General features: G+C 33.5%; 1 protein-coding gene and 1 pseudogene across 1 annotated transcript in view; both read right to left on the minus strand.

The window, feature by feature from the left end:
- Positions 1-17326, minus strand: part of LOC149802515 (phospholipid-transporting ATPase ABCA1-like) — a 50241-nt gene that overhangs the window by 5213 nt on the left and 27702 nt on the right. Inside the window, exons 19-21 of the mRNA XM_089951527.1 lie at positions 15509-15612; positions 14906-14998; positions 9683-9788 (exon numbers count right to left, since the gene is read on the minus strand). Of these exons, the coding sequence (XP_089807653.1) occupies positions 9683-9788; positions 14906-14998; positions 15509-15612 (303 nt within the window). The remainder of the gene's footprint in view (positions 1-9682; positions 9789-14905; positions 14999-15508; positions 15613-17326) is intronic.
- LOC149802516 (uncharacterized) lies at positions 12230-12707 on the minus strand (annotated as a pseudogene).

Below are 17326 nucleotides of genomic sequence, written 5' to 3' on the forward strand. Positions count from 1 at the left end.
TTTTGATGGGAAAAAATGATATTCATCAAGCACATGGGGCTATATCGTCTGTGTATAAATACCTCACCATAGGTCAAAAGCATTACATTATGGAATGTATTGTCAGTGAGCAGTCTACTTAAGGACTTGCAAATCTTCAGATGTAGAGGTATGTGAGTTATTTATTAATTTCATATGTATATTATAGGATATAACTATTGCACTACCACAGTTATTTTTGTAAATTGTCTATGTAACTATGGCTTGTGTAGTATAATGCAAATATTTTCTATTCTTGTATGTGACTTAACAGGAGATCTATATCAGCAATAAAATTGCATTTTATTAAGAAATGTTTAGTACCATAGGATTCTTATCAGACACAGGTAGGTTCACTTCTGAACCTGTTTATTGCTTGGTAATAATGTAATTTGTATAGCTTACCATACATATATAACGTCATTACATATTATTGTGTATGCCTATGTCATTCATAGTACACTGTGTTAGATTTATTTTCAGCTGATCAGAGTCGATGGGGTACCAGCTGTAGAGCTGACCATAGAAATTGACCATAGTAGATGTAAAGCTGACCATAGCAGCCATAGAGCTGATTGAACACCTTGTTTCTGGTTGAGTAGCCAGTGATCGTGTGCTGATTGCTTGATTGACCAAGGAATTGTATGGTGGTCGGTGACTAACTGTAATGTTGACTGCTTGATTGACCAGTGTAACTGGTATCCAAGTATTCTGGTTACGGAGTGCTTTGTGTAATGCCATTCATGTATTCTTTTAGCCGTGGGCTAATTTGGGGGTTTGTTATACCCAGTGTTTTGGGACTGTAAAGATATTTTGTATGATATTTGTCCCATCATTTCATCATTTTACTATTTGAGTAAAGTACCTCATTTTTCCCATTTGAGTGAATACATTTTACTATATGAGTAAAGTACATCATTTTTACTATTTGAGTAAAACACATCGTTCTTTTCATCATGTGAAATTACTGCGAATCATTAACCTTTGTCCTTGTACTGTGTAAGGCCATTTATTTGTATTCACATTTATGTTACACCATTAGGTTCATGCAGATTGTACTAACTTTGTCCAATATTTGGATCTTATCCACGCACGTATTAATCATAATTCCTTTTTTCGTTTGAGTCATTCAGCAATAAACATTGTATTTTTATCACCATCAAAAGTGTTCTTTTATAAATCTGAACCCAACCCAGTTATCTTGTTACAGCCACCCTCAGTGAACTTGATACCAAGAAAGCTACAGGACTTGATCATATTGGTCCATGACTCATTAAATCTTCTGCCTCTGCTATTGTAGATAGCATAACATTCATAATTAATTTAAGTATTGCAACCTCATCTGTCCCCAAAATATGGAAAACTGCAAAAGTAACTCCTATTCACAAATCTGGTTCTAAGGATGATGCTGATAACTACCGACCAATCTCAATACTACCAAACTTGTCAAAATTGATTGAAAAACATTTCCATGACTCATTCATGTCATATTTAACCAAACACTTGCTGTTACACCCTAATCAGTCAGGCTTTAGACAAACATTCCTGTGAGACTACCTTGATCTCCCTAAATGATAAATGGCTTCAAGCACTTGACCAAGGTAGAATAATAGGATCTGTATTTGGAGATTTCAGGAAAGCTTTTGACATGGTGGATCATGAAATCCTTTTGAAGAAACTAAAAATCTACCAGTGTGATGAAAGAACAGTTAGATGGTTTACTTCTTACTTAAATGAGAGAACACAACTTGTTTACATAAAAAATGTTCTGTCTGAACCTGGAACAATTAGATATGGAGTACCACAAGGCTCATTTCTGTGTCCATTACTATTCATTTTATTTATTAATGACCTACCACTTTTACTAAGAGACTCAATATCATCTACAGATCTCTATGCAGATGACACAACATTGTCAGACATCCAAAACACAAAGCATGAACTCGAAATTTCTTTACAGAATGCCCTAAACAAACTGGTGCACATGCAATGGCATGGTGGTAAATACTGGCAAAAACTAAAATAAAAGTTATTTCAACATGGTAAAAAAGAACAAGTCTTGACAGTGATGAACCATGTTTGACATGGAAGGTTACAAATTTACAAATGGTCTGTCATGATTAGACTACTTGGGTGTTCTGATAGATAATAACCTATCATGGACTGAACATATCAAACATTGTCAGTAAAAAGGTCAATTCAAGGTTATGGCTTCTCAGTAGGATAAGACATTTTCTCCCTGAAAGACACAGACAACTATTTTATAACAGTTACATACAACCCTGTTTAGATTACTGTAATACAGTATGGGGTAATTCAAATGATAAAAACATAGCAAAGCTGGCACATCTTCAAAAAAGAGCATTTGGGCTAATATCAATCCAGAAAGAAAGCAAATAAAATTTAGCTGGTAAGTTAAAAATGTTACCTATTAAAGACCGAATCTGTTTGAGAAAAGCCAAATTAATGGACCCCACACCAATACTGCCTACCCTTCTGCACATGAGATTCTCACGTGAGATCTAACTCAGGTTAGTCTCATGTGCAATTTAACATGCAAATTAGGTTAGAACTCATGTGAGCAAATAGATTCTAATAAGAAAATCACATGTGCAGGAATTGTTAACAAGAGCAATATCTTGCTCACGTGAGCCACACCTTGCTCACATGAGCCACACCTCGCTCATGTGAGCAAGATCTGCTCACGTGAGCAACATCTTGCTCATGTGAGCCACACCTTGCTCACGTGAGCAACATCTTGCTCACGTGAGCAACATTTTGCTCACATGAGCAAAAACAACAAAAAACAACTATAATATTTAGTTTTTATTGAATACAAGAATTAAACAGAGTAAGATCAATATTCAAATCTCGTAATCATAAGCATATAATTTGAGTTCGATTAGTGATCTTTTAATAAGGTAAGACAACTAGAGTATGTATGTATGTATGTATGTATGTACCTGTTATATTAATACATCACATTTATTCTAAAAACTTTAAGGTCATAATGAAAGATACTGCTGGAAATTTGCTTCACATGAAGACAATTCTTCACTGTTCCAGAAAATTCAAAGCAAACAAAACATGTAATTGACATTCCTGCTTCTGAATTTCATTATTTGCCAGTCTGCAACAATATTTTCACTTGGAGATTGTTCTCTTTGAATCAATGCACTTCCTGTTGACCACTGAATTTAAGTTAGCAGGCTCAGTTTTGAACTGTTGAAAAAAGAACCTGAAATGGAAATGAAAAAGTTGGTAGAAGTTTGTTTTTTTCTGATCACAGCATTTGAGACATTCTGTAAGGTGGATTTTTGAAGATTTGTTTTACAAGGTAAAGGCAAAATACATAATTGTAGTTTGGATTAGATGGCACTTTATCACACTGTGAAAATAGGAGCCAACTGTTTTCCCAAGGACACACTTACACAGCCAACCCAGTCTGAAAATTCATCCTTTGGACTATGAGTCAAATAGCTCTACCAATAGAATTACCATAGTTCAGTAGCAAACATATAAACTGCACTGTTGATGAGATACCTGCAAGTCACACTGCATAGTCCAAATTTGACTACTACTGGATAAAGATGCCAATGTGTACCCGGGTATTCTCCCATTGATAATAACCTGGGTAATAAAACGAACAATTGGGTACCCGTTTAAAAAAAAGTGTTCACAGGGGCTCATATGGTTGCTTACAATTTACTTGTCAATACAATCCTTTCTCAAGTGACCTATTTAAGAATCAACCCTGATATTTCAAGCCTGACCATCCTAAAATTCATGCCTGTCCATGGTTCATGTGCCAATTTTCATGACTTAAAACACTCTTGTTTTCAGAACCTGGTGACATTATCTGGGTCAAATAAAATTAAGCACAATATGAATGTCTGGTTTAACTTGGCTACTGTAACATGCACTTCTTATACCATGTTAGGACAAAAAATGAATGAAATGGACAACTATACAGACTGAAATATAAAGATCAAAAAAAGTTTGCTACTTAATAACAGTTTTGAAAAAACAGGTTCTTGAATGTGAAACCATTGCCCTAGATTCATTCTATTATGATACTACACACATAGCAGTCCAGCTTAAAAAGAAAATAAATGGCACCAGATATCATTTTTTTTAAAAGAAGAAAAAACAACAAAAATAACCCGGGATGTATCAATGCAACTGCTGGATGTTATGTAACTGAAAAATGTTGAAGAAAAGATAGTTTGTTAAACTTAAAAACATGTTGCACTGGAATGTCGTATAGGGATGAACCATGGCAGGTTGAGGATAATACAACAATCAACATTTATGGACTTTATGACAATTCGCGAAAGTTACTGTAGACATGTACACTAGTCAAAATGACTGTTATGCACAAATAATTTATCAATTTCTTTTGTGTCTATTCTCATCTATACTAGTAATCCACACGAGTTCAGCTGATTTGTGACAAAAATTATAACTCCATATACATTTTTCATACAGTTTTCTGTAATAATGGCATGTAATTTATACTCTTGTTGTGCTCAGATTATGATTTTTGCCACTTATTAGTAATAATTATGCTTACAGCTCATTTTGGGGTTGGAACATGTGAACCTACAACAAAGCAGTTCAGCTTCACATTTAATACAATTTCCTTTTGATTGTATACTCTGGTAACCAATTGTTAGGAATGATGGGTACACATTAGAAATTTGCAAAAAAATTGACATCTCTACCTCTGGAACAGTCCTCTGAAAGATTTCTCCAAAACTTTTGGGATACATTTTTCCAAAATATGTACATTTGCAATATATAAAGAAATTCAAAATCTGGTTTCCAACTTTTATATTTAAAAAAACAAATGCATTGGGGGTCAAATTTTAGAGTCTGAAAGGCATATGTTATCATGTGTATTACATCAAAAGATTTGAAGCATCTTATACATACCCTTTACTGGAGTCAGAATTTCCTCTAGCATGGCAATGGGGTTTTGTCTGACTTCTTCCTGTTGCTGTCAATGTTTTGCACTTCTTTCAAATGATTGCTAACTTTGTTGTGTTGATTAAATTTTGCGACCTTCATGAAGTTTAATCTGTAAAAAGATAAAAATTAGTATAATTGATCATTTTATTTATCTATGCATAACAGAAAGAATGCACTGAAATGAGAAAACGATTTGGTTGGCAAGAGTCCTAGTGTAAATATATAAGCATTAAGAAAAGCTGTAATCCTTATCCAATTAAATCTCTATTTTAAATTTACCAATCAAAATATTTGACAGACAGGGCAAATGTCTTTTAGGAATAAAATCATGAATTAAGCTACTGCATTTGGTTCTCAATCGTGTATGCTTATCTTGATCCACCCAATCAGCAATAAAATAATACGAAGAACATTTATGTTTGTACAAATTGTTTCAATCGATAACGCAAGTGCTCCTCACTGAGCGCCCGCATTATTATTGGGGGTGGGGGTAAGAGCCAGACATGGTTGCACAGTTTAATTGCGGAAGGCTTAAATATTCGATTATAGCGTGGTGTAGATATCATTTTTAGAAACAGGAGGTTGAATTATTATCTTTAAGTAAAATCTGAAACAAACCCTTGGCTCAATTTTAAACGACCATGCGAATTTATGCTTATGCTTATAATGTCGATGATTCAGGCTATCCACTTTGATCATTCTATATGCGAAATTGTAAAAAGAAATCAGTAAAAGTAACTTACCTCTTTCTCGGCAATGAACAAGTCTTTCATAATCCTTGAATCTTGCCTAACAGCACGTCGATGTCTTCTGTTTCGTACTGGATATTAACAACCGTACCGACGTGGATATGTTAAAATGTTGGTGTTGGTTTCTATATTTTAATAATGTCCACACTCTTGCTGCCAGAATGTTTTAAGAGTAAACATGTTGCAGGAGAATATTAAATAACTTTCTCCATAAACAGCGTGGCCCCTTGCTAAGAGAACATGTCTGTTCGGTTTAAAAGTGCTGTTCTACATGTACACTGTAGGTCAACATCCAGCATCTGTTGAGTTCATCTGAGGCGCCTTAAAGGGTAAATTATTAGTAAACATGTTGTTGTACGCATAGGTGCTTGTATCATTGATTACAATATAAAAATCAGTCATACATGTAGTATAAAAATAATACTTTTATTATTTTATACTACTGTATGACTGACATTTAAACTGTAAGCAATGATGCGAACCCTTCTGGTTTTACACTCCTTTGTACACCTGTACTCGGGTAATTTTTAATGTTATTTTTATATATTAAATAAATGCTATTTTATTATCTGATGTTTCATAAAAACTGAGCTATAAGTGAATTCATATCATTAATAAGTTAATTAATATAGACCTAGTTAATTTTGATGTTTTTACACTAGCTTGTGCCGAGCCATGCCCCACAGGACACTCTAATGGTTCTAACAAGCCGATTCTTCCACCGTGTACTCTGATAACCTGGGTCACAGAAAAGTTAACGGAAACGTTAGTGATTTGTTTTGTGATTATTTCAATAGGAAACTTCTTTTATAAACTTTGAAATAACATGATTACAACATTTAAAAGGCTGCAAATAAGCAAAAGTTTCTATTGCCAAGAATATACACGTGTAAAACAGTGCGAAACAGCTACACAACCAAACACGACTGGATTAGGCAGTTAGTTTCTTACGGATTTATTAAATTTTATGTACAGTACATGTTGTTGTTTTATTTTAATGATAATGTACACATGCAAAGGAAACGGGGTTGGGGTGAAACCTCGATAATAATGTGTCTAATACGTAACCTGTTCGACTGTTCAGTTGGCGTTTGAATTTTAGCGGACACTAGACAAAATGTTTAATGTTACCCAGCGTATTTCTTTGATGCCAGGCATTCAACGTTGGTGGACAATGTTTTATTAAACACGTTAATATTATTAATCCTTTATGGTTTCTGCATGGATTAAACATAGACCGTTTTATAGAATATGGGGAAGGGGGCGTCAAGCGTACGTACGCGGGAAGGGGGGGGCGTAAAAAAAGTATGCATGCGTACGTACGCGGTAAGGGGGGGGGCGTAAAAAAAAGTATGCATGCGTACGGGGGGGGGGGGTCAAGCTTTGCCAGACTTTTGCGTACGTACTAAATGGAAGACCCCTAAGCCGAATTACGCAATTCAGTAAGTATAAGATTGTATTGACTTTTGTGCGAACGTTAGGCATGGAAGAAAACGACGTAGTTTATGTAATTCTCCAATTTTTTATGGAAAATAACTTGAGAGTTTATTAGGCCAAAAGGACTGTGCATCAGTGTTTATTTTTTTTTCCAGATATGAGGTTATGTACTTATTTTACAATTTGATTGTGGGGTGTTAGAAGTTTGTGAATAAAGGAGTTGCATCATATGTTTATGGTACATAGGATTCATTTTAGGGCAAAAGTTTTATTTCCTTTTTATATTTGTAAACTGTGAATTTTGGGGAGAGAAACATTTCACCTTTTTACGGATTATTAAACATCAACCACGATCAGTATGCAAGCTATTAACTCTATTCTTTGACAGCTGTTAAAGTTTAATGGGTAGTCTGGTTACACAAGACCTTAATTCTGAATTGTTTCGTTTTATAAACAGTGAAATGAACCTTAATATGTTCAAATACAAGGAACCTGTTGGGTCAAAATAAGATTAAAACTCACTGTGAGAAAATAAGTTGAAAATGTTTTAAAATTTAAAAATTACAACAAAGTAACAGCAAGTGCAAAATAGAAATGATGTCTATTTGACAATAATGGAGATGCTTGACATTCAACAAACACAAAATATTTAAGTCCAAATTGCTCATGTGATAACTCACATGAGAAAATCCAACTTTGAATAAATTTGAAAAAAGTGTTTAACCAGAATCAAAGTCCAAGTTTCTCACGTGAGAAATTAGAACTCTGACTTATTTTCAAACATGGTTGTATGTAATGGAAAAGAATGTTTTCTAAGTTCTACTTTCTCATGTGAAAATTTAGATTCTCACGTGAGCAAAATCTGCTCACGTGAGAATCAGGTTAGTTTTTCCTTGGCTCACAAGATCTAACAAACTGCACACATGAGCCTGCAAAATCTACCCAATTTGCATACATTTCTAACAAGGTTCTCATGTGCAGCTTATGAGCAGCTCATGTGAACTGGTGAGATTTTTCTGTACGGGACAGAATATCCCATAATAGTGCTCCTGAATATTTATAATCACTATTCCAGTATAGGCTACCTTGTAATACTCCCCACCTGCGATCGATGTCTACCAAGCAGTATAAAATTCCCAAACCAAATAAGGAGTTATTTTTAAAAAGTTTCCAATACTCTGGAACTCTGCTCTGGAATAGTATTCCAGTTGAGATTAGAAATGCCCACTCTATTTCCTTCTTCCAAACCCTAATATATCCAGTGGCTTCAAAGATGCAGCTAAAATAAATAAATTCCTTTGTATGAGGGCCTCAAGGTAGATTAGTTCTTAGCTAATTGTGTTACCCTCTTTAAATAAGGTCATTATTATTAATATTATTATTATTACCCAGCAGAGGCAAAGGAAGTTAACTTGTAATAGTTACTTCCCTTCGTTTATAAGATACATAGATGGTAGGATGTTATTTGGTCTTTCTGGAAGAGCTGGACTCAGAGGTAGCAGAGTGAAATCAATAATGTTAATATGATTGGGAAATGTATATAATGGGGAGGAGTTAATATGATTGGGAAATGTATATAATGGGGAGGAGTTAATATGATTGGGAAATGTATATAATGGGGAGGAGTTAATATGATTGGGAAATGTATATAATGGGGAGGAGTTAATATGATTGGGAAATGTATATAATGGGGAGGAGTTAATATGATTGGGAAATGTATATAATGGGGAGGAGTTAATATGATTGGGAAATGTATATAATGGGGAGGAGTTAATATGATTGGGAAATGTATATAATGGGGAGGAGTTAATATGATTGGGAAATGTATATAATGGGGAGGAGTTAATATGATTGGGAAATGTATATAATGGGGAGGAGTTAATATGATTGGGAAATGTATATAATGGGGAGGAGTTAATATGATTGGGAAATGTATATAATGGGGAGGAGTTAATATGATTGGGAAATGTATATAATGGGGAGGAGTTAATATGATCGGGAAATGTATATAATGGGGAGGAGTTAATATGATTGGGAAATGTATATAATGGGGAGGATAAAGAGCAGACATGATGCAAAGCAGATTTTCCTGAACTGTTGCAAACATTTGGCATTGCCAGAATAACCTTGTGTAGAAAAGAGTAATAGCAAATGTGTTGAATTATTCAATGAGTTCCATAAGTATATTTTAAATAATTTCATTTATAAAGACTCTTGTGATACAGTTGTTATTTATAAAATAAGTAGAACACACGTGTGAACAGTTTGACAAATTAATGTAAAAATTTGCTGCTCCCTATTCCACACAAATTGAGATATGCAGAAACGTTATCAAGTCATATTACCCCTGGATGTTATTCTTATAAAATGGAAAGCTGGTAGCATTTGCATTTATGTTTCTGTTACCCATTAATATGCATATAATTTAATCAGCAAAAAATAAAAATGATTTATGTATGTTAAGTCTATACAGATATCATGGGGAATGATTTTTATATATCACTTACCCTTTTCATTGCTCCTGGGAAGTACATATTAATGAACTCATGCAATCTGTCCTGGGATGTTGAGAGGCCAGACATATACAATTTTACTGTATAACCCTCTCCAAACCTTAAAATGTTATATAAGTAATATTAAATATTAAATGCAAAATTGTACGACAGATAATTATCAACATGACAAAGAATTAAGTGAAATATGTTGCCATTTAAAACATGATGTAAATCATATAAACAATAATAATCTTTAAAATTGATCTGACCTTGTTTTTGATGGATGAAGGATCTAGGTGTTTAATCAGGCTTTGTTAAATCCTTCAGATATCCTGGTACATCTCCATGTAGACATTTATAATAAGAAATACCTTGTAAAAAATCAATCCTTTCATATTGTAGGCTGTTTTAGCCATGTAAACAAGGGTTTTGATGAATAAACTAAAGATGCATCTAAAATTATGAATGCTGCCATTTTCTGAAGTTTACAAATACCATAAAGCTGAAATTTGGCACAGTTTCCCCTGACACCGGAACAAGAACTATCAATTGTTGGAACAATATTTGCAATGTAGAACAAAATATGAGTTTTTGTAGGTAAATACTTCTTCATTGACATCATCAGGAAAATCTGGAGTGTACTTTGCAAACCATGTCAATATGCTTAGCCAGTTGTAAATTCTTATTAACAGACACACATGCAAGCTTTTGTGTTTGACATTTTCAAACTGACAATTATTGATTATAAGGAAATCTTGTGGGTTCCATAATTTATGAACATTTGTGCTTTCCACAAAATCTTTAATTTTGTTTCACCTTCATATATTACCATCTAAATTTGGGGTGCCCCATTATGAACTCCTAAAAGGTCTGAGTCTGATTTTGTTTGGATAACTTCAATATCAGAACTATATAATTCAACATTGCATCATTTGAAAAGAAACCTCTATTTGTGAATTCATTATTAAATGGAAGACAATTTACATAAATAAGAATGAGGAAAGGGCCTAAAACATAGCTTTGAGGCACCTCAGAATGAATAGTGCGAGTTTGTGAGATAATATTGCCAATAGTTGTTGAGACCATTGTTTTAAACAAGAAATATTAAAATGTAATCATTCAACTTGTGCAACAGAATTCCATGATCAACTATTTTAAGGCTTTCTTGAAATTAACAAAATGAATTACAAAGAATCATTATCCATTTTTGATAGCCATAGAGCTGTTCATTTTGGCACATTTTGTCTGGCATGAGCAATATTTTCTAAATCCTTACGAAATAGTATACAATCTCTCTGTCTCTCTCTGTCTCTCTCTCTCTCTCTCTCTCTCTCTCTCTCTCTCTCTCTTATATATATATATATATATATATATATATATATATATATATATATATATATATATATATATATATTCTTATGTTACATGTTTAGGCTCGAAAAAACAGTAATACAAGAAAGAGTGAAAACAACAAGCATGAAAAAAATATAATTTTTTTCCCTGGAAAATTCTGTAAAAGTATTTAAAAAAATATGAACTTACAGTTTTAAGAATCAAATCCAAAGATAATCCAAGAATAATCCAGGAATAAAATTTTAGTGGTCCTAATAAAAAAATGTTCTAATGATTTCAAGTTCCAGGAAAAAAGAACTAATCCTTTTCAATCCAAGTTAATTTGAAATAACTCCAAACAGCACAACATACAACTTCTAGCGTAAGAGCCCAACTACTGAGAATATCTCTCCAAAACAAAGGTTATATCACATTCTAAAATGTAAAAGGGGGTCACATGATCATGTTCCAGAACCTCATCAAAATTATTTACTTGTTAAAATACACATATGCCCAGTGTGGCCCTGATTAAAACCAATCATTTTACTCTAAGACATAACATTTTTTCAAAAAACTGTTTACATCTTAAACACATAGTCCCATCATGACCTCAACAACAACCAATCATTTTAAAATAAAAATAGAACTTATCTACATGGTTGCTACTAATTTTGAATCAAGGTCAGGATCTAGGTCAACACCTGCTGTTTACTAAAATGAACACTCAAGATCAAACTATTTTCTTGTAAAAGCATCATCTCAAGTAAATAAATTTACATTACAATTAAATTGAAATTAATATATATTAATTCAGATATAATGAAATCAAATATACATAACAATATATATATATATATATATATATATATATATATATATATATATATATATATATATAAATCATACATGCCAAGTTTTCTGTAACCAAATCAATGAGAAATTGTGTCCAAAATCAGGGAGATTGGGTCCAAATCAGGGAGAATATTGTAACGACTATTTTTCTCATAAGTTTAAGTGTGAAAGTGCAGATCGTACCACAACTAAGTAAAATAACTATAATGAATAATAGTTGCTGAAATTTATTAATTTTTTATATTATTTTATTAATCTCACTAAAAGTAATTTAAGTATCTTCACAAGAATCACTGTAGTTCAAAAATCAATGACACCTGGAACCTCAAACATTCAAATAAACATAGTTTATTTTCACAATGTGTTGGTTTTCTTTCAGTCTTGTAGAGAAGCTCCTTTTGCAATGATACACAAATTATTTGAAGGTGTGAGCTCAAAACAGTCACACTTTGCAATTATCTTACATGATATTAGTGATGACCCGGTTTTTCCACATAAATTTCCATGGTGGTCTGACTGAATCTTCCTCAACATGCTGAAATAGTGCTCAAGGTCTGCATTACTGTGTGGCAAGCTGAGTGCTGCCATAGAGATGTTCACTAGATTTTGGAATCTGGGTTTCTTCAAGGGAGTGGAAAGTCTGCTCATGTCTACCCAGAAGACATCCAATGGTGTTTCTCCCTGAGTGAAACTAGGCAGGTCTGAGGCCAGGGAGAGCTGGAAGTCCCTTCAAGTTGACACTATCAGTTGCTTTAAACAGTCTGTCACTCAGCTGAAGCACAGCTTCTACTGAAATTTCTAATCTCCTCTCAGGATTCAGGGTCTGGTCATTAAAAGGAAACTTGGCTAGCATCATTGCTGTAACTTTTTCATAGAAGGACCTTACACCCCTAAAGAAGAGCTCAGCTGGGTTGGAGAAATGTCATCTGGGTTGTTGTGACTGAAATGTCTGGCTTCCATACCCACTGCCAACGAAGAGTTGTCATGCTGGTTTTCTGGTGACATAATGTTGACCTCCATAATGCTGGCTGATGCAGTGATAACACTTGTCTTCACAAACTTTCCCATGAATTTCCATAAAATTCATTCCATCTCCACATGGAGGTATCCCAACATAGCATCACCAGCCTGGAACATGGTGTAAAAGTCATTCAGTGGTTCCATGATGTATAGAAGAAAGTGATACGGCAGATTCAGGGATTTTAAGGTTCACTACAAATCTGTTCACTCTACTCTTCACAGCATCTTCATGGCTCTGGAAATATGACTAAAGATAAGGTCACTGTTGACTGAAGTGCACAATGCATTTCTGGAGTGACAGCCACCTTGTGCTACAATGCTTGACCAGTTTGTACTCCTCAGTGTTGGTAAACTCTAGGAATTCTTTATACACCTCTCTACGCTTGGAACTGTAAGTGAAGTGATAGTAGGTGTCGACCAGAAGTTCTTCAACTGGGACAGCCAATTTCTTCAAACCATACTGTGTACAGGTACTGGCCAATTGTTAAGACTTCTTGAAGACTGTCAAAGAAGTTTTCATCAGTTTCAATATTGCAAATGGGCACAGCCAGGAATTTGTTTGTCACTCTGTGAATGTCACTGTCAAAAACCCTTACAAAAATTGCCACACACTTTCATCACCACTGTCATTAGACTCATCCATCATCACTGATAGAGGGTTTTCCTTGCACAGTAAAGTTACTTGATTGTCATACATTGGACCCAGTGCATTGTTAACAATGTTTGTTACCTTAGTTCTTTTGAAGCAAAATTTCTGAGCAATTTGCGAGTCAGGAAACATAATCTTACACAGCTTACTAAAATGATCACCAACCAAGAATGATAAATTATGCTCTGCCACAAAGTTAGCAAACAGAACCTTTACTGATGTTGGTGGTGTTACAAACATTTGTGTTACTTTAGTGCTTAGTGACTGTCTACTGATGTTGGTGTTACAAACATTTGTGTTACTTTAGTGCTTTAGTGACACTGTCTACTGATGTTGGTGTTACAAACATTTGTGTTACTTTAGTGCTTTAGTGACACTGTCTACTGATGTTGGTGTTAAAAACATTTGTGTTACTTTAGTGCTTTAGTGTAACTGTCTACTGATGTTGGTGTTACAAACTTTTGTGTTACTTTAGTGCTTTAGTGACACTGTCTACTGATGTTGGTGTTACAAACATTTGTGTTACTTTAGTGCTTTAGTGACATTGTCTGCTGATGTTGAACTTTTCAAGTGCCTTGTAAGATCATTTTTTTCCCCCACTAGAAATGTTCAAATGTGTGTTGCATGCTGTGCAGTACACAAAGCTTTCTCCCTTTTTCACCACGCTTTGCACATTTATATTAGCCTATCCAAGCACTGTTGAACTTGCAAACATATTTCTAGTTTTCGAAGGCATATTTTCTATTGAATTCATTAGTAGACATTTAGATGTGGCACCAGAATTTTTAAATAACCCCGGAAGTAGTTGCAGGAATATACATCAGTTTTTATGTATTTGGTGATTCGCCCCCAGTGGAGCACATGACGTACTGTACAACAAGGTTGATGATATTCCGATTGTGATGTGTCTCCTTCCATTGCCATACTGCTCCATGTGAACAAAAGTAGTTAAGAATATAATTGTCAGTGGGGACAATTTACATCCAAGGTTGATTTCTAGAACTGATGGAAAAGGCAGAGAACATTCCGATTGTAATAACTTGATTGACAGATTATGATAGTCATGAACAGTGTATTGAATGTTGTTTTAGCTGGAAATACCTATGCTTGGCAGTTTTTTTATTACTGATAGATCTTGATGGCAAATCAGTAGATCAAATATTGGTGTCAAAAATAAAAAGACTCCTGGACAGTTCGGTAGACTTGGCATGTATGTATGAGTATATATATATATATATATATATATATATATATATATATATATATATATATATATATATATATATATATATATATATATATATAAGCATTGGAGCTTTGTTAGGTAAAAGATTTAAATGCAGTTTAACCATGGAAACATTTCAAATTTCAAATTCACTTACTTGTATTTCAATCGCTGGGGACTGCCCAAACACTTCAGCTGACCATTAACCATAATGGCAAGCTTACCACAAAGAATGTCACACTCTTCCATGCTGCAAAAGGTATCAACAGGATAGAATGTCGTGTTTACCAATCATGTGATCTCTAGAAAGCAATCATAATAATAAAGATTGTGGCTTTTTCATTTTATTTAAGACACTCTGTGTCTCTGTTATTATTGTCGAGAATCTATTTTGTTATGGAGCACGGCAAGCATAAACACTATATATTTTATTATATAATAAATCAGAGGAAATATAAGAAAACATGTTATTATTCATGATGATATAAGAAATAGTTTTCTGTATGCTGAAAAGAATAAAAATAGATTTAAGCTGGGAATATTTCTTAACATGCAATTAATAATCATGCATAAGTATTAAATCAGATGTTAGTATGCAAACCACTCAATTTATTTCAGTAATCAGGAAAACTAAAATTGCATTTACTTACAGAAATATGTTGTGACTTTGCTTCAATTAATTAAAACATTACATGGATGAAAGAACTGAATGCAATGCAATATTGTTATTAAACATTTGTTCTTTCTACCAGTATAGTACCTATGTGAAGTTAAAAGTATAGATTGTCCTTTCTGCAAGGCTTCCCAGAGACAATTCCATGTCAAACGTTTGGATGCTGGATCCATGCCAGTAGTGGGTTCATCCTGGAAAACAAAACCTTATTATGGTAATGGCATGAGGGGCATATTAAAGTGTCTAAACAAATTAGTGCCTCATCCTATATCTTTCCAAAGTTCATTAAATTTTGAAGAATGAGAAACGTTGCACATAAACAAAACAATAACAATGATTTGACTAACGTCATGTCCACTAAGAGGATCTGAAAAAGAACTTTTGAAATTGTATAAATAGACCAATAAGTAGATGCAACGTTCTTCATAAGAAAAATGGATAGTTATGTAAAACATGTATTAAATAATATGTATTATTGGGGCATTTTTAAATCATTGATGAAGCAAGGAGCATGAAGCAAAAATTATCAGTTGCTGTATTTGTATGGGAAAATGTAAAAGAGATTTTTTGGACTAACACTACAGAACCTTTGAAAGTGTAGTATTAGTTGGAAACAATTAGTTCATATTTTTTCATACAAATGCAGTAACCTTTTTATTATATACTTATTTCATTTTCCTACCTAAGGCTTAATAATTTTAGAGGAATACACTACAAGAAACAAATTAATTGAATTTAAGCTGTATTTCAGAATCAAAACACAACCATAGATTCATCAATACATAGTAACAATATTAATGTGCACATAACACCATCCAGTAACCTTTGAACTTTGTCAAATGTTTGACCTAACTAATGTTATTAGTATATTTTAAAAAACACAGAAGACATAACTAGCTACAAAGACCTAACTGATGTTATTAGGATATTTTAAAAGCACAGAAATAAACACACACTTTGAATACATTGTTAAAAAAAGACAGAAACAGAAATAACACATGTGGAAGTAATGATTAAAGGTTTTAATGCAGGACATTATCATTTATATACATGAAGGAATCATTTATTGTTATGTTACTTAGCCCATATACATGAAAGAATCATTTATTGTTATGTTACTTAGCCGATATACATGAAAGAATCATTTATTGTTATGTTACTTAGCCCATATACATGAAAGAATCATTTATTGTTATGTTACTTAGCCCATATACATGAAAGAATCATTTACTGTTATGTTACTTAGCCCATATACATGAAAGAATCATTTATTGTTATGTTACTTAGCCCATATACATGAAAGAATCATTTATTGTTATGTTACTTAGCCCATATACATGAAAGAATCATTTATTGTTATGTTACTTAGCCCATATACATGAAGGAATCATTTATTGTTATGTTACTTAGCCCATATACATGAAGGAATCATTTATTGTTATGTTACTTAGCCCATATATACGAAAGAATCATTTATTGTTATGTTACTTAGCCCATATACATGAAAGAATCATTTATTGTTATGTTACTTAGAATCCATGTCCCCTGATGTTTACTTTCATTCATCAGTACTTTAACTTGAATACAATTAAATATAACTCTGTTGTCATATAATTAAAAGCTATGATATGACCTCCCTCTCTCTCTCTCTCTCTTTCTCGACTGCTCCAGTGGCCTAGTGGTTACAGCATCTGCCTCAGATGCAGGAGGTCGTGGGTTTGAACCCCCCTGTTGAGTCATGCCAAAGAAAAAATGGTACTGAAAGCTGCTTTGCTTGGCACTCAGCAATAAGAGGTTAGTGTTAGGACTGGTTGGCCTGATGTCAGGATAATGTGACTGTGTGGGACATCATGCTATATGTCTGCGGCATGATGCCCCAGTTCTAGACATCATAATAAACTGCCA

Source organism: Sinohyriopsis cumingii, chromosome 3, assembly GCF_028554795.1.
Source record: "Sinohyriopsis cumingii isolate HCF-2022 chromosome 3, ASM2855479v2, whole genome shotgun sequence".
Classification (NCBI taxonomy): Eukaryota; Metazoa; Mollusca; class Bivalvia; order Unionida; family Unionidae; genus Sinohyriopsis; species Sinohyriopsis cumingii.